This window comes from Aspergillus lentulus (assembly GCF_001445615.1).
Source record: "Aspergillus lentulus DNA, contig: Alt16, strain: IFM 54703, whole genome shotgun sequence".
Classification (NCBI taxonomy): Eukaryota; Fungi; Ascomycota; class Eurotiomycetes; order Eurotiales; family Aspergillaceae; genus Aspergillus; species Aspergillus lentulus.
Genome location: NW_028322113.1, coordinates 4,500,078 through 4,524,800, shown reverse-complemented (window position 1 = coordinate 4,524,800; position 24,723 = coordinate 4,500,078). Strand labels below are relative to the sequence as shown.

The following is a 24,723-nucleotide window of genomic DNA, read 5'->3' as shown; positions in this document are numbered from 1 at the left end:
GTCCGGAATGTTGATCCGCCGAGAGCATTCTTCCTAGAGACTGAGAGGCTCCTTGCTCTCGGTGAGGACTTGTCCGAATCTTGCAAAACGTCATACTCGGCTGAGGAATCGGCATCTGGTGTATAGAACGGAGAGTTGGACGAGGAATATAAATGTACTTCCTTTCCAGCATACGGGGGCCTAGGCCTGTTTCCTGTAAGCAGCCAGTTATAGAGATGAGACTCTTATCATTTTTCGTGGTTGCAGCAGCAGTCTGTACTGCCGTTCCATATGAAGAGTATATCTTAGCACCAGCCACTCGAGACCTGATTCCGAAAAGGGTGTATCATGTTAACGGCTCCGTTTCTGACCCTTCTGCTTTAACCAATAGGAAAGGTGGGAAAGCCACCTTTCATGGTGTCTCATCCGTCACATATGACTTTGGGCACAACATCGCCGGCATTGTCTCGCTAGACATCAGCCGGGTCTCCTCGCACGATGCCTTCATCGGAGTCACTTTCTCCGAATCAAGCCTCTGGATCAACAACGAAGCTTGTGACGCAACTGCCGATGCAGGTCTTGACTCACCTCTGTGGTTTCCTGTCGGAGATGGCTCGGGACACTACACAGCAGAGAAGAAGCACAACCGCGGGGCCTTCAGATACCTGACCCTTGTCACCAACACATCTGCAACCGTTGTTGTTGAAAGTGTGCGAATCAACTTCACGGCAGCTCCGACTCAGAATCTCCGCGCGTATACAGGCTACTTCCACTGCGATGATGAATTGCTCAATCGGATCTGGTACGCAGGCGCATACACAAACCAGCTGTGCACCATTGATCCCAGCATGGGGAATGCGTTGCCTTTTCTAGGCACGATTACCTCAAGTGACAATATCACCCTGCCAGAGACTGTCCCCTGGTGGAGCAACGATACCATCGCCAACGGGAGCAGCGTGCTCACAGACGGAGCGAAACGGGATCGCCTTGTCTGGCCGGGTGATATGTCTATTGCGCTGGAGAGCATCGCCGTCAGCACGTATGACTTGTACAGTGTGCGCATGGCGTTGGAATCACTCTTCGCAATACAACAAGCTGACGGTCGTCTTCCTTACGCCGGCAAACCCTTCCATGACACCGTCAGCTATACCTACCATCTCCACAGCTTGATCGGCGCGTCGTACTATTACCGCTACTCAGGAGACAAGACCTGGCTTGCCGCACACTGGAGCCAGTACAAACGCGCCTTGCAATGGTCGTTATCCAGCATCGACGACACCGGCCTAGCCAACGTAACCGCCAGCGCCGACTGGCTGCGTTTCGGCATGGGCGGCCACGTACGTTCTCAGCCCCGCTATACAGTATCCATCACTAACAAAAGCAGAACATCGAAGCAAACGCCATCCTCTACTTCGTCCTCCAGGAATCTCTAGCCCTCTCGCAAACCCTCAACGACACCACCTCCTCCTCAACCTGGTCCCGCATCGCAAGCACCCTCAAATCCTCCGCCAACGCCAGACTCTGGGACCCATCCGCAGGCCTCTACCGCGACAACGAAACCACAACCCTCCACCCACAGGACGGCAACGCCTGGGCCCTAAAGTCCAACCTCACCCTGTCATTTAATCAATCATCCACAATCTCCACCGCCCTCTCCGCCCGCTGGGGACCCTACGGCGCCCCAGCCCCCGAGGCAGGAGCAACCATCTCCCCCTTCATCACCGGCTTCGAGCTGCAGGCTCACTTCCTCGCGGACCAGCCGCAGCGCGGTCTAGATTTGATGCGGCGGCAGTGGGGATTCATGCTTGATGATCCGCGAATGACGCAGTCGACGTTTATAGAGGGGTATAGTACGGATGGGTCACTGCATTACGCGCCGTATAGCAATGATGCGCGGATCTCGCATGCGCATGGGTGGGCTACTGGCCCGACGGCCGCGTTGATGTTCTATGCGGCTGGACTGCAGCTAGTTGGGGCGGGTGGGGAGAGATGGGTGTTTAAGCCGCAGCTGGGGGATTTGAGGGCTGTTGAGGCGGGCTTTGAGACGCGTTTGGGGAGGTTTGAGACGGAGTTTAAGAGGGGAAGCAATGGGTATACGGAGTTGGTGTTTACGACGCCTGAGGGGACAACGGGTGATGTGAAGATCGACGCGGAGGGTGCGCTGGTCTCGAGCAATGGGACGAGGGTGAAGCTTGTTGATGGGGTTGCGACTGGGTTGCATGGTGATACTTGGAGGTTGAAGAGTCTATAGTATGGTATTCTGGATGTACCTCTATTCATATTGTGTCAGTTGATGTTGACAGGAAGAGGTAGACCTCGATTGTACGTGATCTGATTTCAACAAGAAAATGCATTCAACTTCCTGCTCAGTCTTGACAGCTTGTAATAGTAGCCATAGTCCTCGTAAGTAGATATTGCAATTGTCATCTTGCAGCAACACCTCTGGCAGAATACTGGAGACTGGCCAACGAAGAAGCGGCGTTTGCATGACTTCATATCTCGGCCCTCCATTCCGACAGCTTATCCATACTCGCAGATTGGATTGCCACTGATACGCCATCTCTAACTATATTGTGTCTTCAGGCACCATTGCTACTTTTACAGTCCATATCAAACAAGTGCATCTGTATACATAGACTCTGTAGCGTCTACATTCAGTCCACAAGATGACGACCGCAACTCCCAAGTAAACCACCCCCATGCTCCGCAGAACTCATACTAATTTACAGACCAATGACAAGCACGCTCTACAAACCCCATCCCACCGACAAAATGAAAGCCGCACAGTGGATGGGTACGCGCACAATCCAGCTCGGCACCGTCGCCAAACCAACCATCACGGACCCCTCGGACGCCGTAATCCACATCACCCACTGCACCATCGGCGGCGCAGATCTCCACCTCTACGACGGTGAACTCAGCGAGCTGCTCTCCAAAGGCGACATCCTCGGCCACGAGGCGATCGGCACCGTTGAGGAAGTCGGCGGGGAGGTCCGCACCCTCTCCTCAGGTGACAGAGTCATGATCCTCCCCGTGATCGCCTGCGGACACTGCGAGTTCTGCAAGCGGCAGGAGTTCTCGCTGTGCGACACGACGAATCCCTCGCGGGAGATGGAGAGCGCGTACGGACACCGCGTGGCGGGGATGCTGGGGTTCACGCGGTTGTACGGCGGGTATCCCGGAGCGCAGGCTGAGTACGTGCGGGTCCCGAACGCGGATTTCTGCTGTGTGCGGGTGCCGGCTGACATCGACGCAAAGAAGCTGCTCGGTCTGGCGCATGTCACGACCGCTGCGTGGCATAGTTGTGAGCTTGCGGATATCCAGCCGGGGGATATAGTTGGTGTTTGGGGGTGTGGACCGGTGGGATTATCAGTGCAGCGGCTGGCGGTCCTGCGCAAGGCGAAGAAGGTGTATGCCGTTGATAAGGACGCGAGCCGCTTGCAGATTGCTGAAGGGTTTGGGATGATTCCTGTGGATGTCAGCGTGCATGCCGAGGTGGGGGATTATATCCTGTCGATGGAGCCGAGGGGGTTGGACTGCGCGGTCGAGGCGAGTGGGTTTCGGAGTACGCAGAAACCGCAGCATGCGGCTATGCGGGCGATTGGGTTGGAGCATGATAGCAGTGACACGGTGTCGGCGATGATCAAGGCGACGAGAAAGGGAGGCCATCTCGCGTTGCTTGGGGATTTCTTTTACAAGACGAATGATTTTCCAATCGGGCCGTTGATGGAAAAGGGATTGACGATCCGGGGCGGACAGGTCAATTCTCAAAAGGTATCCATGTCTCAGATATGCGACTCAATTAATGACACTGACTTTATAGTACCATCCGCTTCTCTTGGACATGGTGACGCAAGGAAAGTATGACCCTTCGTGGGTGTTTACGTACGAAGGTATGTCATCACCGTCTATCTGGCTGTGCTGATGAGACAGATGAATTCGAGAATATCGTCGAAGACTATCGCCGGTTCTCACGGCATGAGATTCCTGGAGGGTTGAAGGTCTGTTTGGTGACAGAGTATGGTAGAGGTCAGGCTTGAGCTGAGCAATGAAGCTATCCATGAGACCGTGATCAATAGTTGTATCCAATATGATTGGCGGTTGAATTGTGGAGATAACTAATAAGACTCGGCTAATGATTGACAAGAATTCGTCAGAGATGACCGATGACTCATGATCTGACCTCAGCTGCATTGTCGATGATGATTTGTAGTTACTTATCCATAAGCTTCTTGTAGTGTTGTTCCCCACCTCCATCGGCGGAATATATCACCATTTACCCCTCCATCGCCATTCTTCTCCCTCAACATCATCGCATCCTCAACTTACTACACCTCAACTCACTCAATTACACTACCAACAATGTCATTCCCTCCTCCTCCCGTCGACACCATCGACTGGTCCAACGTCGGCTTCAAAGTCCGCGACGGTAAGCTCAGCTCCCTCCCCTCCATCCGCCTCATCCCTACTGACAACAAAAGTAAACGGCCATGTGGAATGCCACTTCTCCCACAGCACCGGGGGCACATGGTCCGCCCCCAAATTCGTCTCCTCCCCCTTCCTCCCCCTGCACGGCATGGCCCCCGGTCTCAACTACGGCCAACAAGCCTACGAAGGCCTCAAAGCCTTCCGCCACCCAAACGGCCAAATCTCCATCTTCCGCCCAGACCGCAACGCCGCCCGCCTCCGCCGCTCCGCAGAGTTCGTCTCCATGCCCCCCGTCCCGGAGGATTTGTTCATGCAATGCGTCAAGCTAGCCGTCGCCGCCAATGCCGAGTTCGTGCCGCCCCATGAGACCGGCGCCGCGATGTACATCCGCCCCCTGCTCTTCGGGTCCTCCGCGCAGCTGGGCCTCTCCCCGCCAGATGCATACACATTCGTGGTGTTTGTGATGCCGACGGGCGTGTACCACGGCGTGCATGCCGTCGACGCCCTAATTCTCGAGGACTTTGACCGCGCCGCGCCGGAAGGGACCGGGTCCGCGAAGGTCGGGGGCAACTATGCGCCTGTGCTGCGGCATAGTGCGCGCGCCGCGGCGGAGGGGTTCGGGATCACGCTGCATCTGGATAGTCGGACGCGGTCGGAGATTGACGAGTTCTCGACGTCGGCGTTTATCGGGGTACGGAGGGACGGCGACAAGGTCACGCTGGTGCAGCCGGATAGCAAGAATGTGATTGATTCGGTGACGGCGCGGTCGGTGTGCGAGATTGGGGAGCGGGTGTTTGGGTTTGCGGTTGAGAAGAGACGCATTGGGTATGAGGAAATCAAGGAATTTAAAGAGGTGATTGCTGCAGGCACAGCGGCGGCGCTGGTCCCCATCCGGAGTATCACTATGCGCTCGCGCGGCGATAAGTTTACGTTTGACTGCGGCGAGGATGGGCAGAGTGGGGGTGAGGTCTGTATCAAGCTGTTGCAGACCCTCAAGGGCATTCAGGCTGGCAAGATCGAGGATAAGTTTGGGTGGAATTGTATCATTGACCAGGCTCCGCCGGCGGCATGGCTCGAGGGAGCAACGGGGCATCAGCAGGATGCCGAGGGGATTAATGTTCCATAGTCGCCTAGCAATGGCTAATCCAGACGTAAAATTCATGATATACATACAAGAGGAGCGTCATAAAGTAGAGCGTCATAAAGTAGATACATGAAGTAGAGAGATTAAAGACAAACTAATTCCTCAAACTGACCTTGGTCCCATTCCTCGAACATAAAGTCAGCGTCAAATTCTCCTCCCACGGTCCCGGATCCCGACTCTCCAGTACCGCAAACTGCTGCGCCAGCCGGACAGTCACGTAGCCTGCCTCCGTAAGCGCATACTGCTGTCCCACACAGATACGCGGGCCCCCGTTGAAGGGGAGATACTCCCATCCCGGCCGAAGATCCGCCCAGCGCTCCGGCCGGAACTCGTTTGCATCGGGGCCGTAGAAGTCTTCACGGCGGTGCATCGACCACACGCTGTACGTGACGATTGCGTCCTTGGGGACGAACACTGGGAATTGGCCGTCCGGCCCGCCGCCGACGGGGAGGACGGTGTCGGCGATGGCGAAGCGAGCATTTCCAGGGACGACGGGGTGCAGACGGAGGGCTGTTAGCGTTAGCATTAGCATCTGCAGATAAAACTGAGGGTTGCATACGTACATTCGTTCAGACAATACTTGACATAGGTCAGATTCCGCAGCTGCTCGTAGGTCGGCGGCCGGCCGTTCAACGAGGCCACCTCGTCGCGCAGCTTGGCCCAGATGCGCGGGTGCTTGGCCAGCATGAAGAAGAGGTTACTCAGCAGCGAGGCGGTGGTATCCCGCCCAGCAAGCAGAACGTTCATGACCTCGTCGCGGATCCGGCGGCGGTCGCCCGTCTGCTGCGCCAGGCCGTGCAGGAACACGTAGCGCTGTTTTTTCTCGCCGTCACCATCCTCGAGCGTCTTCTCGTCAAGGCCCTGCGCCCGCACCTCGAGCGCCTTGTCGACGAACTGCTCCACCAGCCCGTGGCAGACGCGATTGCACCGCTCCACCTTGCGGTCGTGGTAGAAGGCAGCCAGCGGACCCAGCCGGATGCGCGTGGCGATGGCATGCTGCGCGTAGTTGAACGCGCTGGCGAAGTCGTTCTCGACGTGTGCGTCGCGGCCGCCGGAGCGGCGCTTCTTCAGCGACTGCACGCTCTGGCCGAAGAGGAACTCGGTCGCCGAGTCGATGGTGTAGCTGAAGAACAGGTCCTGGAGGTCAACCGTGCTGCCGTCCTTGGGGATCAACTCCAGCAGATCGGCCATCTGCGCCTCGAAGATGCCGAGGTCGGCGACCTGCTCACGGACGAAGTTGGGGCGGATCATGGCGCGCGAATGCGCCCAGTGCTCGCCGTCGGTGGTGAAGATGCCGTGGCCGAGGAGGTCGCCAAATGTCTTGTAACGTTGGCCCAGGGCGTAGTCCTTGAAGCGCAGTGACAGAACGGTCTTGATGTTTTGGGGGTCGCGGGTGAGGATGATGGTTTGGAGGAGGCGGCGGGTCTTCATGGTGTGGCCGACTTCATTGAACCGGGCCTGCGCGCGCTCGAGGAACTTGTGTTCCTTGACATTCTGGATCGTGGTATAGGTGGTATCCAGCCCGAAGAAGGGATCCTTGGAGGGGATCCGCGGGGGTGCTTGGCAGTTGTTCTCACGGGCGAAGCGATACTGTGCCCATTTGCGGCGGAGGACACTAAGCGTGTAAACAAAAACAGCTATCGCCCCTGCGATGAGGGAGATGGAGTAATTGGATGTCATTTTGCGATGGTCGATATTCTTTTTGGACAAGGGGGTAAGATGATAAACATAAATAAACGAGGCCCAACCCGTGACTCACCTTACTCCAACCGGGTCAACAATCCACCCGATGAAAAGGCAGACGTTGATGCGGTCAGACTGGTGGCTGCACTGCCAGAAAGTCAAGTTGTGTCTGCATCGGCCCAAGAGGAGGCCGAGACGCCGTTATTCGTCTGTTCGTATGCAGCTACGATCCATCGTACGTAGTCCTGCATGTCTATCGTCAGACACTCTTATCTACGCCGCCTCTGAACTTCAGCCGAGGCTCGATCCTTTTTTGCCGATGGGTCCGGTCATATTGTTGTTTCATCTATCAATAGTAGTCTGGACTCTAGACGTTCTCTGACGTCAAGACTCGTGAGGGGGGATTGCATAGCCTGCAGATCTGCACAATACTTGTGTTCTAAATTGGCCCCTGTCTCCAGCCATCACTCCACTCGCGCACGTCCTCCAAGGCCGATTTAGGGGGTAGTTCCGAGGTGTGTCAGTGCCGTTGAGCTGGCCGCAGATGCGTACATTTCAACGAATTGAGATCCTTGGATGGACACATTGTTGGACTGAGAGAGGGTGGGTTGGTGCAGTAGTTGCCAGATGACTCTGACAGTCATCACTCAAGAGGTAGCTTAACATCCAGCTATTGGACGCCCTGTTCTTGATCAGGCTTACGAGAGCGGTTGGCAGTGCAGTGATGTGGACTGTCAAAGTCACAGGTCAATTGTACAGGATTATCACCATTATGGTGAAGAGCACCAAGTAGATAGCAATCTAAGGACAGCTCCAGTAGTCCCAGTCCGATAAACCAACCTCGCCAGCAGACAACCCATCGAAATGATTACAAAGTTGCTTGAACGCACGACATGCTAAAGAAAGAAAAAAAACAACTAGACCCATCTGCAAGGCCCGGATTACTTCTTTCGCGCAGCGCGCAGTTTGCCCACCGTCCCACTAGACATGATATCCCCATGATCTGCACTGCTATGGCTCTCGTTATCGCTGTCGCTGTCTTTGTCGCTGTCACTCTCACTCGAACTGGAGCTGGAGCTCGAGCTTGACTCGCTCTCATCGGAATCGTCGTCCGACGGAGGCGAGAAGATATTCCGCGGCCGTTTTGGCGCGGCGCTGATCTTCTTCTTCGCTTGCTGTGCCTTCTCCGCTGACTCTTTCTTCTTGTCGACGAGCAGCGTCTTGAGTGTGGCGCGGCTGCGACTCCCGTTGATCGGTTGGCCCCAGGATTGCGATGCCGACTGCGAGGGCGCAGGGGACCGGGCATTACCTTGTGATGAAGGGGTTGCGCTGCTGCGGCGGAGGAGGTCGGCCTTGCTCTTGGCGGGTTTGTCGGTGCCGGTGTGGGTTTCGGCCTCGGCGTCGCTCTCGTCGTCATCCTCGTTTTCGGATTCAGAGTGCTCCGAGGATTCTTCGGAGGATGAGGATGTGGAGGACACGTCTACTGGCTCGGAGGCGGGAGATTTCTTCGTGCCATTTGTCTTGGCCTTGGGGAGGTCACCGCGCTGGATCTTCGTCATCGGAGGTAGCTTAGCGTCCTCAGCAGAGCTCTCCGGTGGTTCATTTGGAGTGCCCTTCGGTCCCTCTTCTGTAGAGCGGGGCTCGGTCGCTGTAGGAGTAGCAGTAGAATCAGGTCCCTTCTTGGCGTCCGCCTTCTTAGTCGAGCCTTTGCGTTCAGCCGTTGTAGTAGTAGATGGCTCGGTCCCCTTCTTTGCTTCGGCTACCTTTTTCGCGGAGCCATTCTGTTCAGCTGCTGGCGTCGACTTCTTCGCACCCTTGGCCTTTGATGTAGTATCCGCCTTGGGTGTGTTTGCATCTCCGTTAGTCTTGGACGAGCCCGCCTTCGGTTGCTTATCATCCGGCGAAGAAGCACCCATATCTGCCTCCATTTTGGCAATTTCTTCCCGCTTCGCCCGTAGATCAGCCCGAGCGCGCTCAAGCCTGTCTCTCTCGCTGGCGCGGTTCCGCTTCTCGAGTTTCTGGACCCGGTCCAATTTGGCCAACAGCTCTTCCAGATTGCGCACGTACGCCGGATCCTTATTCTGCTCCTTGGCCGCTTTAATCATCTCCTCGACTTCTTCCTTGTCCTTGTGATGCTTCTCGAATTTCTGATTCGCTTCTCGCATCAACTGTTCCACCCGTTCCTGAGGAACACCGGTAGGGAACACCATCTTGCTCGGTGTCGATGACTTCTTTCCGGGCTCAGAACCCGGTGTCCCCTTGCCCTTGGGGTTGGTCTGCGGAGTCGACTTGGGAATCGGCGTCGACGCCGTAATGACCATGTCCTCTCCTTCGGCAAAAGAAACAGACCGGCGTTGCGCCGACTTGTCGGCTGGCGAATCCTTTCGTAAAGCCGAATGTAGTTGCTTCACGCGATCCAGAGCAGGAGTTTGCTTGGATGGCGTGGCATCGTTTTCCACCAACGATGCACGGCGGGTTGTAGACGCTTTGCTGGCAAAGAGCGGAGTTCCTGATATCGACGTGGTCGCCTCCTGGGACAACGAGATCATCACCTGCGGTTTGCTAGGGGGGCTCTTTGTGATACCCAACCCTAGTCCGTGTTTCGCAGACTCCGTGGGTTTCTCAGAGAGACTTGACCGCCGACCGATTCCAGAGAACGATGGTGCCCTCTCGTGTCTTCGGGCCAATGGACTGCTCACAGGTGGCTCGGACAGCGACTGGCTCGGGTTGTTTTCCTTGTCCGACGATCCAGGGCTTCTAGGCTCCAACCGAGGCTCCTTGTTAGGTTGCTCTTCCTCCAAGCTCTTCTTTCTCTTGCGTTGGCGAACCGCGGGCATTACTTCCCTAGAGGAACTCTCTTTGCTCCCATTTACCACCCGCTCATCCGTCTCCTTAGCACCGGCCTCAGCATGTACTTCCTCCGCCGCCGCAACATCGCCGTCATCCATCGCCACATCTCCCTCGTTGTCCAAATCGTCAGATTGTTCTTCGTCCTCACTCGACTGGCGTTCCGGCTGAGAGATGTCTGTTTCGACTTCCTCCTCATCCAACTCGCGCTCTACCCGAGACGGTGCTTGTCTCGGACTCAATGGCGATTCCGACCCGCTGCGCTGACGCTCCCTTCGATTCGACGAGGGGAAGTCCGGCTCCGCGACAAACTGTGAGATCGACCGAGTGGCAGGCACCTGTTTCGAGACGGAGCCGCGTTTCGCGGGGGATGTCTGCGTCTTGGGCGTCGGAGTCCGTTGCCGTTCCGGTGAAGGCGACTCCCCCAGCTCCTGACTCTCCAAGCGCTTGTGCTGTGGTGTAGCCGCAACAGCTCCACCCCGGGGATCCTCTGAGTCGTTCTCATGGGCAGGCGACTCGCCCCATCGCGGTGGCGACATGGGGATCTCCTCTTGCTCCACGGAGGAAACCGGCACGTCCCTGCGACGCTCGGGTCCGTCCGCTGTAGCCGCAGGCGTAGGACCCCCATTTATCTGGGCACTGGGTGTATCGCGTTCTGAAAACGACTGAGATTCTTCGGCGATAGTAGGAATCTTGCGCAAATTCGCCTGCACCGCCTCCTTCTTGATCTTGATCTGGCGCTCAAAATCCTGCGCAGCGGCATCCCAGTCTTGCGATACGGAGGGGAACCGGACAGGCGCATAGGGCGCTGGTTTTTGAATCACACGAACTGTACCGCGCTGGTCGGCACCATCGGTGCGGGCCCGACCATTATCCACAAACACATCGGCGACGGTCAACTCGGCATCGAGATCGTCGGAGTCATGCTCGTCGTCGACAAGTTTCTTGATCTCCAGGGGCCTAGTCACGATATCCGTAAGCGCTGCTCGACAACACCATATCTCTTCCAAATTCAATCTCGTAGGACGGATGGCACTCACTCAGCGTTCGGCCGCAGCTTCGCCCACTTCTCCCGGATCATGCCCGCCAATCCACCCATCGTCACCTCCTCGGGGTTCTCTAGGACCAACAGGAAGGAAGCCGGCTTCCCCCCTGTCGGTCCAGAGTTCTGACTCGAAGCATCGCGGTCACGGTCTCCTAGGAACGAGCGGATCGAAAATGACGAAGAGGACTGGGTCTGTTCGCGGGGGTAAACCTTGACCGTGAGACGTAGGAAAACCATTCCGGGGAACAGGTATATGGAAGTGGAAGTCGCTATGCGAAAGTATCACAGAGTATCATAATAATGCGAGCACGGATGTAAATTAGGTACTGCGTAGGTTCTCTAGATAGCGAACAATCGAATGAGGCGATGGGAAGATTTTCCGTCGGTGTTGTAGAGCGCGGAAATGGCGGATTGAATTGCTCAATAGCTGGATCAAAGAATGTGTAGTAGGCAGAGCAACACAATGGAGAGATTAGAGAATATTCAACATTGAAGAGTGAGCAACACAAAAGATGGTGTCTGGTGAAGGCACAGCAACGTGAGAAGCGACATGGAGAAAACGCGGTGACCCACGCGACTGAACACTTTAAAAAAGGAACCGCCTGGTTGGCTCCACTGTCTGCACCAGCCACCAAGATTTACCAGAGTTTAACTACAGGGTCACCCTCAACAGAAATGTGACAGATGTCGAATTCTGCAGAGACGGATATCGTGCAGTGACTGATACTAGGTCTGTGGAGAATTTTGGGTCAATCATTGGTCAGGGGCTTTGTGACATGTCTCTGTGCAAACAAACTGCAGGCGAGGCTGCGGCCATGTCCTATTACAATCATCATGAACAATCAAGGTTTATATATTCAGTAAATGTCTAAGTATATATCAAATCCTCCAAAAATCATCCAAAAAACCCAATCTACTCAACCGGAGTAAAATATCTTTTGAACCGGTCAATCTTCGTCAAACGCAACTCCACGATGACCGAATGGCAGCTCATCAAAAGACTGGGAAACCGAACGGTCCAGAAATTCAGGTACCCCTCTGGCAAGCCGCCAATGTGTGCCTTGAGATGTACCGGCATGTCGTTGTAATGATTGCGCTTGTTACGTAGCGCCCGGAGAAGGTCCAACATCTTCGAGCCCGTGTACTTGCGCTGCTTGCCGAGGTTGTCCTTGAAATCCTTGGGCAGAAGACGTAAGAAATCCATCTCAGGGCCCATCACACGGCAAGCCACGGATTCGAGGCACAACAGGGCATCCGAAGGAGGGTCCCGTGGCTCAAACTCAAAATGATCCGATACATCGCAGAGGAAGCTGAGACGGTCGGACGGGTTCCAGAAAAAGGGGTGCATCAGAACAGCACTGGCGTCGGGTCTGGAAGAGTCAGTAAACACACGACGAAAATTAGAGAAGAGGAAGAGGAACTAACCGTTTGCGAGGGTCAAGAGATAACATGGATCGGATCAGGTCATCTGCCTCAAAGGCGTAATCGCCTAGGCGCTGGAGTTCGTCCAGATTGAAGTTGCCCTTGACAATATTCGCCTCCCGCATGAACTTCCCGTTCTTGTCGAAAGGATGGCTACCACGCGTCAACACATAGTAGAAAACGCATCCCAGGGAGAAGATGTCAATAGCGCGAGTTGCTCGTCTGTTGGTTTGTGGATCCACGACTGCTGGCTCAGACGACTCGGTATGCTGAGACTCGCCGCCTTGGATGGCCGAACGGTTGTCGTCGTCTACTAGCAATTCTGGAGCTCGCCAACCAGATGTACCTGCGGCATGCGCTGTAGTTGCTCGGAACGAGCTCTGATTATCGTCAAGCTTCTTGCATAGACCGAAGTCAGAGATGAGCAGTCGCAGAGGCCGCGAGCCGCTACGTCCTCGAGGCATAGCCACAAGAATATTCTGCGGCTTTAAGTCGCGGTGCACAATCTTGAGAGAATGCAGGTATCGAACACCAGCGATGATCTGACGCAGGATATCTGGCATATCCAAGCCACCCTGAACCAGCTGGGGGTAGTCACCCGGACGTTCAATCAAGTCCTGGAGAGACGCAGGGCACAGCTCCAAAGCGATGTAAAGGAAACCGGCCGCTTGCTCGCGACAGAAATAGCGAATGACGTTGTTATGATCGTCGCTCTCCTGCAACAGTCCAACTTCATGAGAGGCGATGTCATAGAACTCAACCAACATACGTTTGACTGCAACATCCCGGCCATCAAAGGACCCACGGTACACAACCGTTCCGTGACTACCATGCCCGAGGACAACGTCGCTGTATACCTTGAGTCGACCGATCTGAAGAACACCGTCCATTTCGACAACCTCATTGGACACGGTCCGCACTAGCTGGACGTCGGGCTCTAGACGGGGCTGAGGCTGCAGGTTGTTCACTTGATCCACGACTCGGTCCGCCTGATCCTTTGGTTCACCTTCCGAATCAACCTTCTTTCCGCGTCTGTGACTCTTTCCGCCCCGTCTACCTCGGCGGGCTTTTTTCTTAGGCTTCTCAGGTGACCCCGCCTGGTCCAGTTCCTCAACATCGTCGTCACTGTCAGGGCCGCGGGATGGTTCTCGAATTTTCACTCGAGGGGTGGAATCAGGGCCAACGGCACTCCGGTCCCGTTTCGGTTTCGGGGTCGCATCGCGTTCTTGTTGCTCTTCAGGCACTTCGAGTTCGACCGTGAGGTTCGATATCGGTCTGCTAGGGCTGGCATCACTCTTAGAATGAGCGTTTCCGACAACAGGAGTGGAGGGAGTCGACAGTGGTGGCTGAGCGTAGGACGCGATAATATTCTTAACGTCCAGTTTCTGTTTGGCGAGTTCCTGTATGTTGTGGGAATTGAAGTAGATGAAGGCACCAAAGAACAACAGTAGGATGGTCACAAAGATATCAACAGCGTTATCCCAGCCCTTTCTGATAATTGTACTGTGCCGCAGAGCCGGTGGTAGCGCCAGTTCGGAGGGGCTGCGCATCAATTCTCGCGGAGTATCATTAGCTAGCTCTAGGGGGGATGGCCCTGAGATACTAGGGATATTGCGGATGACCCGGGGACCATTCAGCGAGTGAACGCCAGCCAGCGCATCGCGCTGTTGACTGGTTGACAAGCTGGTCAGAGGCTGGCCATGCCGTAGGTAGTCTTTCTCGTAACACTGAGCCATTTTGGCGCGTCCTGTCACGAGAGGGTAAGTCTCCTCGGACATGGCAAACCATCCGCCCGCTGAAGTGCAATCAACAAACACCCTCGTATCTCGGTCATCCAACGAGCCATAATCCGGATCAGGTGGCTGCAGGGGTTGCGATAGAAGCACAAGCGGAGTGGCTGCTTCGGGTGATTCGACGTTGATGGGGCGTGCGACATCGAAAACACGAACCACAGGAGACGGAAAACGCTGTGTGTAACGAGGACGGTCCATTCGTGAGTGATCAAATCCCAACACCACTCCATCATGCATGCTGTAAATGTGGCTTTGATCCATCGTCCGGAAGTACTGGCTCTGAAGATCCATGTCGCGATTGTTGGCCGTCCATTCGGAGTACTTCAACGTGCAGATCGGATCACCAGTCTCTGTATTTTGTATCGCAACCGCGTACTCAACACGACCAAGTACCAGAGTGCCGGAAGGTGTATCGCACTCCTCGGCTTCTATGTCAAACCCGTCGACCTTGCGGCACCCGTGCCCGGAGGTAATAGGACCTCTGGAGCTGAAAACTCGTAGGATATTTCCAGTCCGTGCATCGACGGTATATAGAGTTGTTTCCTTCCGAGCGGTATAGGTAACGGCCGGGTCAGTCCCTGAGTAGGGAGTCTGCTCCACCAATTCCTTGACGGTCAACCCCAACTTCTGCAGCCCCGCATCCGGACCGGGGCTATATATATACAGATTGCCATCTTGAGTCGGCTCGACAATCCAAAGAAAATCATCTTCGGGCTGAGCCCGATCGAAGCTGGACCTGTTGGCTCGATGGTAGATGCTCTCGACCATGGGGCTGCTCGGGACCTCGAGGGCCCAGCGAGCTGCGCCGGTCTTGCGATCGCGTGCGTGAATGGAACCGTCGACGGTCGCCAGTAGGACAAAGTCCTCAACCTCCCAATCCTGCAGAGACCGCGCGTGAAGCTGCGGTGCCAGGCCGGCAGATGAACTGCTGGCCTGGGCAGGACGGGCTCGAACGGCGCGGCCGGGGCCCGCCAGAGCCATGGTTGCTAGGGCGCTCGCATCGTTGGATTTCACGTTTATTGTGGGAAGAGGGTTCTGGTCGAAAGAACGCTCTGTCGGAGGGAGAGGAACGGACAAGGTCGAGGGGAGGTCATCATGTTCCTGCAGCTGCTGCGGAGCAACAAGAATAGGGAGCAGAAGTAGGGCGACGCTGGCGGGGAGGGTCGTACGGGCGCCAGGCAGCCGCCACCGCATGGTGAAAAGCTACAACGTCGGCAAAACGATGAGGCTTTCCAGGTAATCAATCACTGTAGGATGAAGATGAGGATTTCATCAGGCTCTTCTCGAGGGGGAAAGGGAGAAGATTCACGACAGGATGACGAGAAACCAGGCTGGTGAAAGAAGTTCGGAAATGTGTGGTTCGGACGGAGAGTGCGGAGGGGGCGCCGTGGTACTAAAACGGGACGCCTCAGGCGTTCAGGAACCAATAGTGATGCGATACTAGTGGGTGGAGGGGGAACAAAGGGCGATCTGGCCTGGATGGAGAAGAATGGAGATCGACTATAAATGTTTATTCTCCTCGTAGCTGAGCACCCGAGCCTGCTGGCATGGGAAGAGAGAGGAACAATATATGAATATCTGGCGGACGATGTAGGAGTGAAAGGAGAGAAGGAAAAATCGCGAGTGTGCGAAGTAAACCGTAAAACCCCCGTAGCGAGGATTCAAGGAGAAGGAATGAATCGACTAGGGAGGAGTTAGGGGGCACTAAAGTACTGAAATAACGCGAGGCAGACCAATATAATAGGCCATTTCACTCCAAGAATTCGCAATAATATATTCCATATCTAGACTATGGAGTACGGAGTACGTTAGTCTACTCCGTGTTTCTTGTGACACCGATGGAAGGCGACCGAAAAACGCTGAGTCGTGTGCAAGGGTGAGTCTCGACTGGCGCCAGCCAACGGAGGATTGTCGCACTGCCTCCGCGCTTTACATAGCCCGCTGTCACTTTGCAAAGCGTAATTGATCAACCCCACAGACAGGCATGCTCAAACCAACATCTACTATCCATGACTTGCTCAAGCCTGCTTCAAATAAATTTCCTGTCCAATAGCTGCATATACTCTGTAAGGTAGATGGGAAGATAAGGTACCTCTGAGAGCAGCCTAGCAGACGGAGACAGGGGAGAATCCAGGTTACAATACTCCGTACATCCATTCCTTTCAAGGTGCGAGTGGGGCAGCTCTTTAATAAACAATGCTGATTGATCGAAAAATGAAACATAGCCCCCCGCTGGTAATGATACTGTACTGGAGGTCTGTGAGAAGGAATCAGCCTAGATGAGAAGGGGAAGCAGCCTAGATCATCTACACGGAATTGTCGTCAACCGCAATCTAGGAGGTGGAAGGGTATTCATTTTTGCCGGGATAGCCTGAATAGGTGTGGCGACCTTTTCTTCTGCAAAATAGGGAGATTTTCATCATCACTACAGTAGTTCCATCATCGCATCAAACAGTTGGTCTGGTGGTAAGTCTCCAAAGACGAACGGAAGATATATTTACGAGAGCCAAGGACATGTACTGGGCAACGCCATCATTGTGAGTCTCACTTATAAGATGCTAAGACGGTGTTCCTTATTAAAAAGCCATGATCGCGGAAGAACTGAAGATGTCAAAGTTCTTTCGCTCCTCCAGACGCCCCAACTCCTAGCACAGAGAAACCTAGATCGGAGTCATACAAATCCCCTAGAATACAAATAGTAACATGCAACCGTAGCACAAAAGAAAGCGAATTGGAGGAGGACGCGCGTCCATGTGCTCTCCTCAGATGATACCAATCATCCGCAAGTATATACAGACCATGATTGCGCAACATTGAAGCGGATCGTAGGACATATTTATCGCCCGTACACCATCCAGGTCACTGCTGCGATCCAGCCACTGAGGAAGACCACAGTCACAATTCCCGCACCAGCCCGATCCCCCGTTGTGACTGGCTGCGGTTGAGGGCGGGCTTGCTCTGACCCTGTGCCCGCGCTCGCGTTACTCTTACTCGTACCTCCAGTGTCTGCGGTCAACGGCCCCTGAGCCTGCATCTTGTGCGCAATCATCGTGGACGAAAAGACGCTCAAAGCGCTCATCTGCGCCTCTAATGAACTCGTCCCGTCAAAGGTGTCCTGATGCCAACGCCGCCCGCAGAGAGTCTGATTCGCACCGCCAGAACACTGTTTGGCTGCCGCAAGTGCCGACTGCTGGATCCTCGGGACAATCTCGGACGATGTATACGGGACGATGGTGGTCATAAAAGTTAACCAGGAGGAAAGGAAGCCCTTGAAACAGTCCTGGTTGCGATCGCACTTCATGTTCGGCTCACAGGCAATTTCAGACATGACCATGCCATTCTGGAAGGGGAAGAACCGCTGGAACGTGGTGCCCAGTAAGCCATCCAGACCCTTCTTCCATTTGTCGCCTCCATTCGTCTATGTCTTGTCAGTTCAGCTCCTCATTTCCGCAACATAACCAGGTCTCGAAGTAGAGAGTTCGGAACGTACGTAATTATACATATAAGCAGCACCACTGACATAGGTGCCATAGTTATAGGTCCATTGAAGGTCTCCATGGTCCGTGCATCCAGTATCAGGCGAAGTCGTATCGGCGATAGTCCAGTCCGACTCCTTGAGCAGCGGGGTTGTCGCAGACCAATCCCATATTCTCTCCGCCCACTGCGAGTATGTCTCGTTGTTGGTATACCGCGCGAGTCGTGCCGCAAGCTGGAAGAGACCGCCATTCGAGATGGCGTTCTTGGTTCGGTAGCCTTCCTGGTAGGTAGAGATTTGCCAGCGCAGGCCACCGTGACAGGTTGACGTGTCCCAGCGCGGCACCTGAGTGTTGAATACACCCTGCGCCAGCGACACCCACGACGGTTGGCCATCTTCCTCGGGATAGTTGAGCTCTGCCGCAGTCATAGCGGCCAATCCCCAGAAAACCTGGTCATCGTTGCCGAGGTAGTTACTGTAGTTCGAAGGGAAGTAATCGTTGTTGCCCTTCTGCCAGAGCATACCCTGAGTGGTGACTTCGTTGTACGATGTGTCGCCAGTCCAGTACCAGTACTGAATTAAAGTCATGAACATGGCGCCGCCTTCCCACCACGTATCGGGCAATTTTCCAGGAATCTGGCCCGTCTGGTTGCCAGTGTAGTTACTCATCATGTTGTAGGCCGTTGTCGCAGCCGCATTCTTGATCGATTCTGCGGTCCGCCCACTGATTAGCAATTGCGACACAGGTCATATCAAGTCTGGACGCCCAATGAGGCGGGTATACATACGAACATCATTAATGTCCAGCTCCAGCGCGGCGACCGCTCCTTGGCCGGCAAGGACGACGGTCACCAAGCTCGTCCACGTCCGACTCGATAGTTTCATTGTCGGAGATCAGAGAGGATTAGAATCCAGCAAGAGACTAAAACGATCGGAGCATCGAATCGAAGTCAATAAGAGCGCATGAGGCGCCGGCAATCGAGCGCAAAAATCGCGAGACGAGCGGGTCTGGTGACGAGTGCGAGGAATGTCCGGAGAAGGTAGGTACTAGGTAGACTACTAAGTACTAAAGAGTAGTTATGCGACGTCACTGCGGAGCCGAAATTAAATAAAATAAAAATTAGAAAAAGGTACAAAGATCGGCCACCGAGGAAAGACGAGGCGATTTAAGGCACAAGGGATGGAGGGGCGGACAAACGAGTGAGAAGGACAAAACCTCACAGTAGTTGACAAAGCAGAGGTTGGAAGAAAAAGATGGGGAAGAAAAAGCGAAGTGAGCGCAGGTGGTCAGAGGATGGTTGAATTGAAGGGATCAATTATTAGTTAAGTTGGTTATTATGATTGCCAATGTCAGCACGAGGACGGGATTAATTGTAAATCAGATGCTTCATTCGCTGAATGCAGGGAATCCACTGCGACATCACCCTCGGGTAGCAGCTGGAGTAAGGTAGTGAGCTACCTACAGAGTACAGAATACGGGATACATGGAAGTAGACTAGTATCTACTTTTTACGATGCACAGCCAGGATGGAGAGAATAATAAGACTCTATTCAGTAAGAAGTAAGGATGGCCCTGGAATGAAAATGAAAGTGGTAACCCATCCACCTGATTATTAGACAGTTATCTAGAATTCTAGATAGGCAGAAAACTGAGGGACAACAAGGAAGACAAGCCTCTGGGACTCAGGGTCTTGGTCCTCTTGGTCCTCTTGGTCCCTTTGAAGAGAAAATCTCCACTCGAAGCAAAAATCATACCCGCATTCGGACTGTTCGGGTCAGGGACAGTCACAGTGCCACGACTCTGTGCTGCAAAAGAACGCGCAATGTGCCCCAGAAGCATGTTCCTCCAGGCTCTCACTGGCTCCAACGGTCCAATGTCGGAGGGGTTGTGGAACCCTGAAAATCGTCTTGGCTACTACTACTATTACTATATACAAAATAGGCAAGTGATCCTTCTGATTCAAATACTCCCAGAAGCACGAGAATTGTGGAGATTCGTACTTCAAGCATCAAGTAAAAGGTTGGATAGAAACTCTATCGTAATGTATTGCTCATCGGTGGCTATCAAGTGCGGAGTCGAAGCGTCCTGTGTCCCTCAGGACTCTCAGACCCCCCCGGCTAAAAATAGCAGCAGCTAACCACCAAGACCTTGGCCCTATTGCTTAAATCGCCCAGCCATTTGACGTGTGTTACCTGCATCACTACAAACCTGACATAGTACATGTTCGGATTGGATCGCCAACTTTAAAATGGATGATGCAATCGAATCACTCATATTTACTCGAAAGTTAAAAAGGGATGACGGATGACACGATCCGCGCTTTGCTGTTCTACTGGGATGATTAGAAGTCAATGTGCCACAGCATGTGGGCCGTTGCGTATGTACCTTATTTGGTCTGAAGACTCGCTGTCTTCTTCGAGTACATAAAGCAGCCGGGAAGCAGCAAGCTGGTCCAGAAATGTTCAGCGGCCCAAGGCATATATACATGGTTACGCATTTTCTTGGCCTGACGGCATACAAAAGGTCTACATGAGGGGTATACTGACTCAAACTCGCTGCTCGGACCCGGAGATATTTAATTTATTATCATCATTCGCGCTGTATCATAAACCCTGTACTGAAGACACGCTATTTTCTCCCATTCTTCACATACGGTCGCGTCTGCGAGGAGCAGCCCGGATGATGTTGTCGACACGCAGGAGAAGCTGTAGACGGACATAGTTAGCCAAACGTTTCTGCAAAATCAAGTCAACAACCGTGCTTACCTCTGCAGCTTCTGATGCCGAGGAAACAACTGCCCTCTTCAGCTTGTAGCTCTCCACAACACCCAACTCCCGCATATCAGCAATACCACCGCCAGGGGTAAGCAGATCCAGACCGGAACTGGTCATGCCGTTGTTGATGGCCTGGCGAAGTCTTGTAACCAGATCACTCGAGTCCAGACCGGCATTGTCGGCCAGGATAGTAGGCAATTGCCGAAGAGCGTAGGAGAATGCATCCACAGCCAGCTGCTTCTTGCCGGTAGTGTTCTGGGCCGCCTGTTCGACGGCCTTGGACATCACCATCTCGGCACAGCCACCACCCAGTGTGACCCGGGGATCCTTGACAGTCTGAGAGAGAACGGCCAGAGCATCGTGGAGAGATCGCTCTGCCTCATCGAGAAGCTGCTCGGTGGCACCGCGCAGCACGATGGTGCATGCCTGACCGGCAGCCACGCCCGAGAACTTGATGAGGGTATCCTCGCCGATGATAACTTCCTCAATAACATCACACTGGCCGAGCTTGACCTGTTCGGGGTGATCGAAGGTCGAAGCAATCTCACCACCAGTGACCAGGGCAAGACGCTCAATGCCGTCGAAGTCGGCATGCTCGATGGACATGATACCGGCCTCGGTGAACAGCTGCTCCGGCCAGTTGTAGATGAGTTGACGGTTAACGAAGCAGTTGATGCCGTGAGCCTTGATCCGCTCAACCTTGGCTCTCATCTTTTCGCGCTCCGCCTTCTCCAGCTCGGCCAGTTTGCCCGTTGACTCGACCTTGACCCGTGCACCGAAGATCTTGACCTTGTCAGTGTCCATGGCGGTGTTTGCAACAAGAATCTTGGCATTCTCCAAGCGCTTGGGCTGGTTCACGCCAATCTTCTTGTCAAGGATGAAGCCTTCGTCCAGGTACGAGTCGCTGAGCTTTCCACCGGCCTTTTTAATGATCTGGATGTGGCTGAGGTCGGTCGAGCCCTTCAACCGGAGAACTGCATCACAGGCGAGAGCAGCAAAGTGTTCGCGGTCCTGAGCCAGAACCTTGGAGCTGAGGGTTGTCCGAGCGATAGCATGAAGATCTTTCCGGAAAGCCTCCATATCCTTGCTCCGGTCGACGGCAGCCTTCTCAAGGGTCTCCAGAGCGGCCTTGCTGGCTATCCGGTAGCCCTCAATGATCGTCTGAGGATGAATCCTGCGGTTCACGAGCTTCTCTGCCTCACGCAGCAACTCCGCTGCCAACACCGTCACGGATGTCGTTCCGTCACCGACTTCGTCGTCCTGGACCTTGGAGATGTTCACCAGCACCTTGGCCGCCGCGTTATCGAGGGCAATAGACTTGAGGATCGTAGCACCGTCGTTCGTTACGAGGATGTCGCCGGTCGACCTATGTTACGCGGAGAGTCAGTTCTGGCAAGCTCATTTACAATAAACCCCGCATTCTCAGGAGACCACCCCACGTACGCTGACTGAAGGATCTTGTCCATTCCCTTAGGACCTAATGTGCTTTTCACCAAGTCACCAACAGCGATGGCACCGACAAAGGCGGACAGACGGGCATTTTCGCCCTTTTCCTCGACGACATCGTCGGCAAAGATCTGAGTGGGATTGGCGAAGGACGCCTGCAGGTGGTCAGCATTTTGCAAACTAAGATATCAATATAATAGACGACGAACCATGATGAATAGTGGATAATTAGAAGGCAGCTACCGCGGGAGAAAAGCAGGCAGCTCAGGGGGAATAGTGGTTTGAAATCACCGTTGAGGATTCAATAATAATGCGGGACGTCCAGAAAAGTTCGCGATGTGGCCCGAGCTCAAGTTGTAGCTACAGACCGCCCGCCCAAGAAGTCCCTCTTAGCAATCCCAGTCGACCCAATTCAAGCGCGCTCCTTGCTGTACCCTCTCAAAAGAAATCTTTCATTTTATATTTCCAATGGCGGATACTGACGAACAAGCCAAGCTGGCAGTCAATAAGCGCCCTCATGCCGCCATTGAAGATGAAGAAGATGGTGCGTTGGACTCTCCCGAAACATCAACTGATTCGGACTGAAAACAGGATACTGATCTAGGCTTTCAGGAAATGGCTCATCGTCAGACGATGACTTTGGTCCAGCTCTACCCTCCGCCGATGCGCCGAAGAAAAAGCGACGCAAGCTACCTTTCGAGAAGGTCTACGTGAATGCACTGCCCGCGTCTCCGCGGTACTCGAAATCGCTTATGCACAAGGAGCAGCTGTCTTTCGTTACGATGACCCCCTACACAGATTTCCTTATCACGTCGTCGATGGACGGTATCGTGAAGTTTTGGAAGAAAATGGCCGTCGGAGTCGAGTTCGTCAAGGAATTCCGGGCGCATCCTGCGGAAATCAAGAGCGTCAGCGTCAGTGCTGACGGGAGGAGTTTTGCGACGGCTGGTGCGGACAAGACGATCAAAATCTTTGACGTTATCACTTTCGGTAGTGTTGATCTCCGTTGTGACATCTGTTTTGTCAACTAATCGCGTTTGCAGATTTGCTGGCCATGCTCTCCTTGGACTTCACACCGCGCTGTGTCTGCTGGGTACACCCTCGCGGCGCATCCCTCCCATTGCTAGCCGTGACGGACGAGAATAGTCCGATGATACAGGTCTTTGATGGCCGTGGAGAGAACACAACTCCCTTAAACACCGTCAAATCGATCCACCGTAGCCCCGTGGCAGCCATAGCCTTCAACAACGCATACGACTGTGTCATTTCAGCCGATCAATCCGGGATGGTCGAGTACTGGCGCGCGAGCGACGGCTCGTATGAGAAGCCGGACAATGTATTCGAGCTCAAATCCTCCACGAACCTATTCGAATTCAAGAAATCCAAATCCGCACCCGCGTCCATTACAATATCACCATCGGGCGAGCAATTTGCAACCGTCTCGTTTCCCGACCGGCAGGTCCGAGTCTTCGACTTCGCGACGGGCAAGCTCTACCGGAAATACGACGAATCTCTCACCACCATCACAGAAATGCAGCAGGCCGGCACAGCCCTCTACCCACTCGATGAGGTGGAATTCGGCCGCCGTCTCGCCATTGAACGCGAACTCGAGAATCCCATCACCCAACCGAAAATCAACGTCATCTTTGACGAATCAGGCCACTTTGTGCTCTACGGCTCCCTCTACGGCGCCAAGTGCGTCAACACATACACCAACCGCGTCGTCCGCGTCTTCGCAAAGGACGAACCCTTCCGCCCGCTCAACCTAGCCATGTACCAGGGTCAACCCCAAAGGAAAGGCGTCATGACAGTCTCCATGGCCGCAAGCTCCAACCCGCTCCTCCAGGAATCCGAAGAACGAGACCCCATCCTCGTCTCGACGGGCTTCGCAAAGATCCGCTTCTACCTCTTCACGAACGAAACAGACATCTCCAAATCCAGCCGGGACGTGCAGAACGAACGCCCCACGCAGGCCGACGCCCGCGAGACAACCGCCAAAAAGGCCGCCGAGACGGGCACCTCGGCCATCCTCCACACCACCATGGGGGACATCCACCTGCGGCTCTTCCCACAGGCGGCGCCCAAGGCGGTTGAGAATTTCGTCACGCATGCGCGCAACGGGTACTACAACAATACGATCTTCCACCGTGTGATCCGCAAATTCATGATCCAGGGCGGTGATCCGCTCGGCGACGGGACTGGCGGCGAGTCTATCTGGGGCGGGGAGTTCGAGGATGAGTTCTCGAGTCTGAAGCACGACAAGCCGTATACACTGTCCATGGCGAATGCGGGCCCCAACACCAACGGCAGTCAATTCTTCATCACGACGGAGAAGACACCATGGCTGGATGGAAAACATACTATTTTTGGACGGGCGGTCCAAGGGTTGGACGTCATACACAAGATCGAAAACACCAAGACATACAAGGAGAAGCCGGAGCAGGACATTAAGATCGTGAGCATTACTGTGACTTGAGCGAGTGCGGACTTCCCCAAACGCCCCATGACGACTACCGTATACTCTGAAGCCATCTATTTGCATGTACATTACCCCGTGCGTATCTAGCAAGAGCCATGAATTGTTTTTTCTTCCAGGTTTTGGAACAGCAAGATTAGCTTAGAGAGCCATTGTAGAAAAGCCCACTCGGCCTTAAGAGCAGGACTACAGGGCGTTTCAGTATCCTGT

At 54.2% G+C, this 24,723-nt stretch overlaps 8 protein-coding genes across 8 annotated transcripts; 3 read left to right on the top strand and 5 right to left on the bottom strand.

Annotated features, from left to right (window-relative positions):
• Nucleotides 1–215: 215 nt before the first annotated feature.
• Nucleotides 216–2,230, top strand: ALT_8936 (putative alpha-L-rhamnosidase A; the record flags this gene model as incomplete). Its single annotated transcript, XM_033563909.2, has 2 exons — nucleotides 216–1,316; nucleotides 1,364–2,230. The coding sequence occupies 2 exons, from the start codon at nucleotides 216–218 to the stop codon at nucleotides 2,228–2,230; spliced, it is 1,968 nt and encodes a 655-aa protein (XP_033419800.2).
• A 521-nt stretch (nucleotides 2,231–2,751) lies between these two features.
• Nucleotides 2,752–5,533, top strand: ALT_8935 (putative branched-chain-amino-acid aminotransferase TOXF; the record flags this gene model as incomplete). The annotated part of the gene is made up of 5 exons (XM_033563910.2): nucleotides 2,752–3,753; nucleotides 3,803–3,872; nucleotides 3,913–3,997; nucleotides 4,218–4,408; nucleotides 4,461–5,533. 5 exons carry the CDS (start codon nucleotides 2,752–2,754, stop codon nucleotides 5,531–5,533), a joined length of 2,421 nt encoding a protein of 806 aa, XP_033419801.2.
• Nucleotides 5,534–5,645: 112 nt separating this feature from the next.
• ALT_8934 (cytochrome P450) lies at nucleotides 5,646–7,231 on the bottom strand (the record flags this gene model as incomplete). Its single annotated transcript, XM_033563912.2, has 2 exons — nucleotides 5,646–6,061; nucleotides 6,115–7,231. 2 exons carry the CDS (start codon nucleotides 7,229–7,231, stop codon nucleotides 5,646–5,648), a joined length of 1,533 nt encoding a protein of 510 aa, XP_033419803.2.
• Nucleotides 7,232–8,175: 944 nt separating this feature from the next.
• On the bottom strand, nucleotides 8,176–11,363 carry ALT_8933 (uncharacterized protein; the record flags this gene model as incomplete). The annotated part of the gene is made up of 2 exons (XM_033563913.2): nucleotides 8,176–11,041; nucleotides 11,122–11,363. The coding sequence occupies 2 exons, from the start codon at nucleotides 11,361–11,363 to the stop codon at nucleotides 8,176–8,178; spliced, it is 3,108 nt and encodes a 1,035-aa protein (XP_033419804.2).
• Nucleotides 11,364–12,039: 676 nt separating this feature from the next.
• ireA (bifunctional endoribonuclease/protein kinase IRE1) lies at nucleotides 12,040–15,535 on the bottom strand (the record flags this gene model as incomplete). Its single annotated transcript, XM_033563914.2, has 2 exons — nucleotides 12,040–12,496; nucleotides 12,552–15,535. The coding sequence occupies 2 exons, from the start codon at nucleotides 15,533–15,535 to the stop codon at nucleotides 12,040–12,042; spliced, it is 3,441 nt and encodes a 1,146-aa protein (XP_033419805.2).
• A 1,642-nt stretch (nucleotides 15,536–17,177) lies between these two features.
• On the bottom strand, nucleotides 17,178–18,701 carry ALT_8931 (glycoside hydrolase family 76 protein; the record flags this gene model as incomplete). The annotated part of the gene is made up of 3 exons (XM_033563915.2): nucleotides 17,178–17,759; nucleotides 17,832–18,526; nucleotides 18,605–18,701. The coding sequence occupies 3 exons, from the start codon at nucleotides 18,699–18,701 to the stop codon at nucleotides 17,178–17,180; spliced, it is 1,374 nt and encodes a 457-aa protein (XP_033419806.1).
• Nucleotides 18,702–20,462: 1,761 nt separating this feature from the next.
• On the bottom strand, nucleotides 20,463–22,249 carry ALT_8930 (chaperonin-containing T-complex subunit CCT2; the record flags this gene model as incomplete). The annotated part of the gene is made up of 4 exons (XM_033563916.2): nucleotides 20,463–20,522; nucleotides 20,583–21,957; nucleotides 22,035–22,192; nucleotides 22,247–22,249. 4 exons carry the CDS (start codon nucleotides 22,247–22,249, stop codon nucleotides 20,463–20,465), a joined length of 1,596 nt encoding a protein of 531 aa, XP_033419807.1.
• Nucleotides 22,250–22,505: 256 nt separating this feature from the next.
• ALT_8929 (WD40 repeat domain-containing peptidylprolyl isomerase) lies at nucleotides 22,506–24,513 on the top strand (the record flags this gene model as incomplete). Its single annotated transcript, XM_033563917.2, has 3 exons — nucleotides 22,506–22,581; nucleotides 22,650–23,027; nucleotides 23,081–24,513. 3 exons carry the CDS (start codon nucleotides 22,506–22,508, stop codon nucleotides 24,511–24,513), a joined length of 1,887 nt encoding a protein of 628 aa, XP_033419808.2.
• Nucleotides 24,514–24,723: the final 210 nt, after the last annotated feature.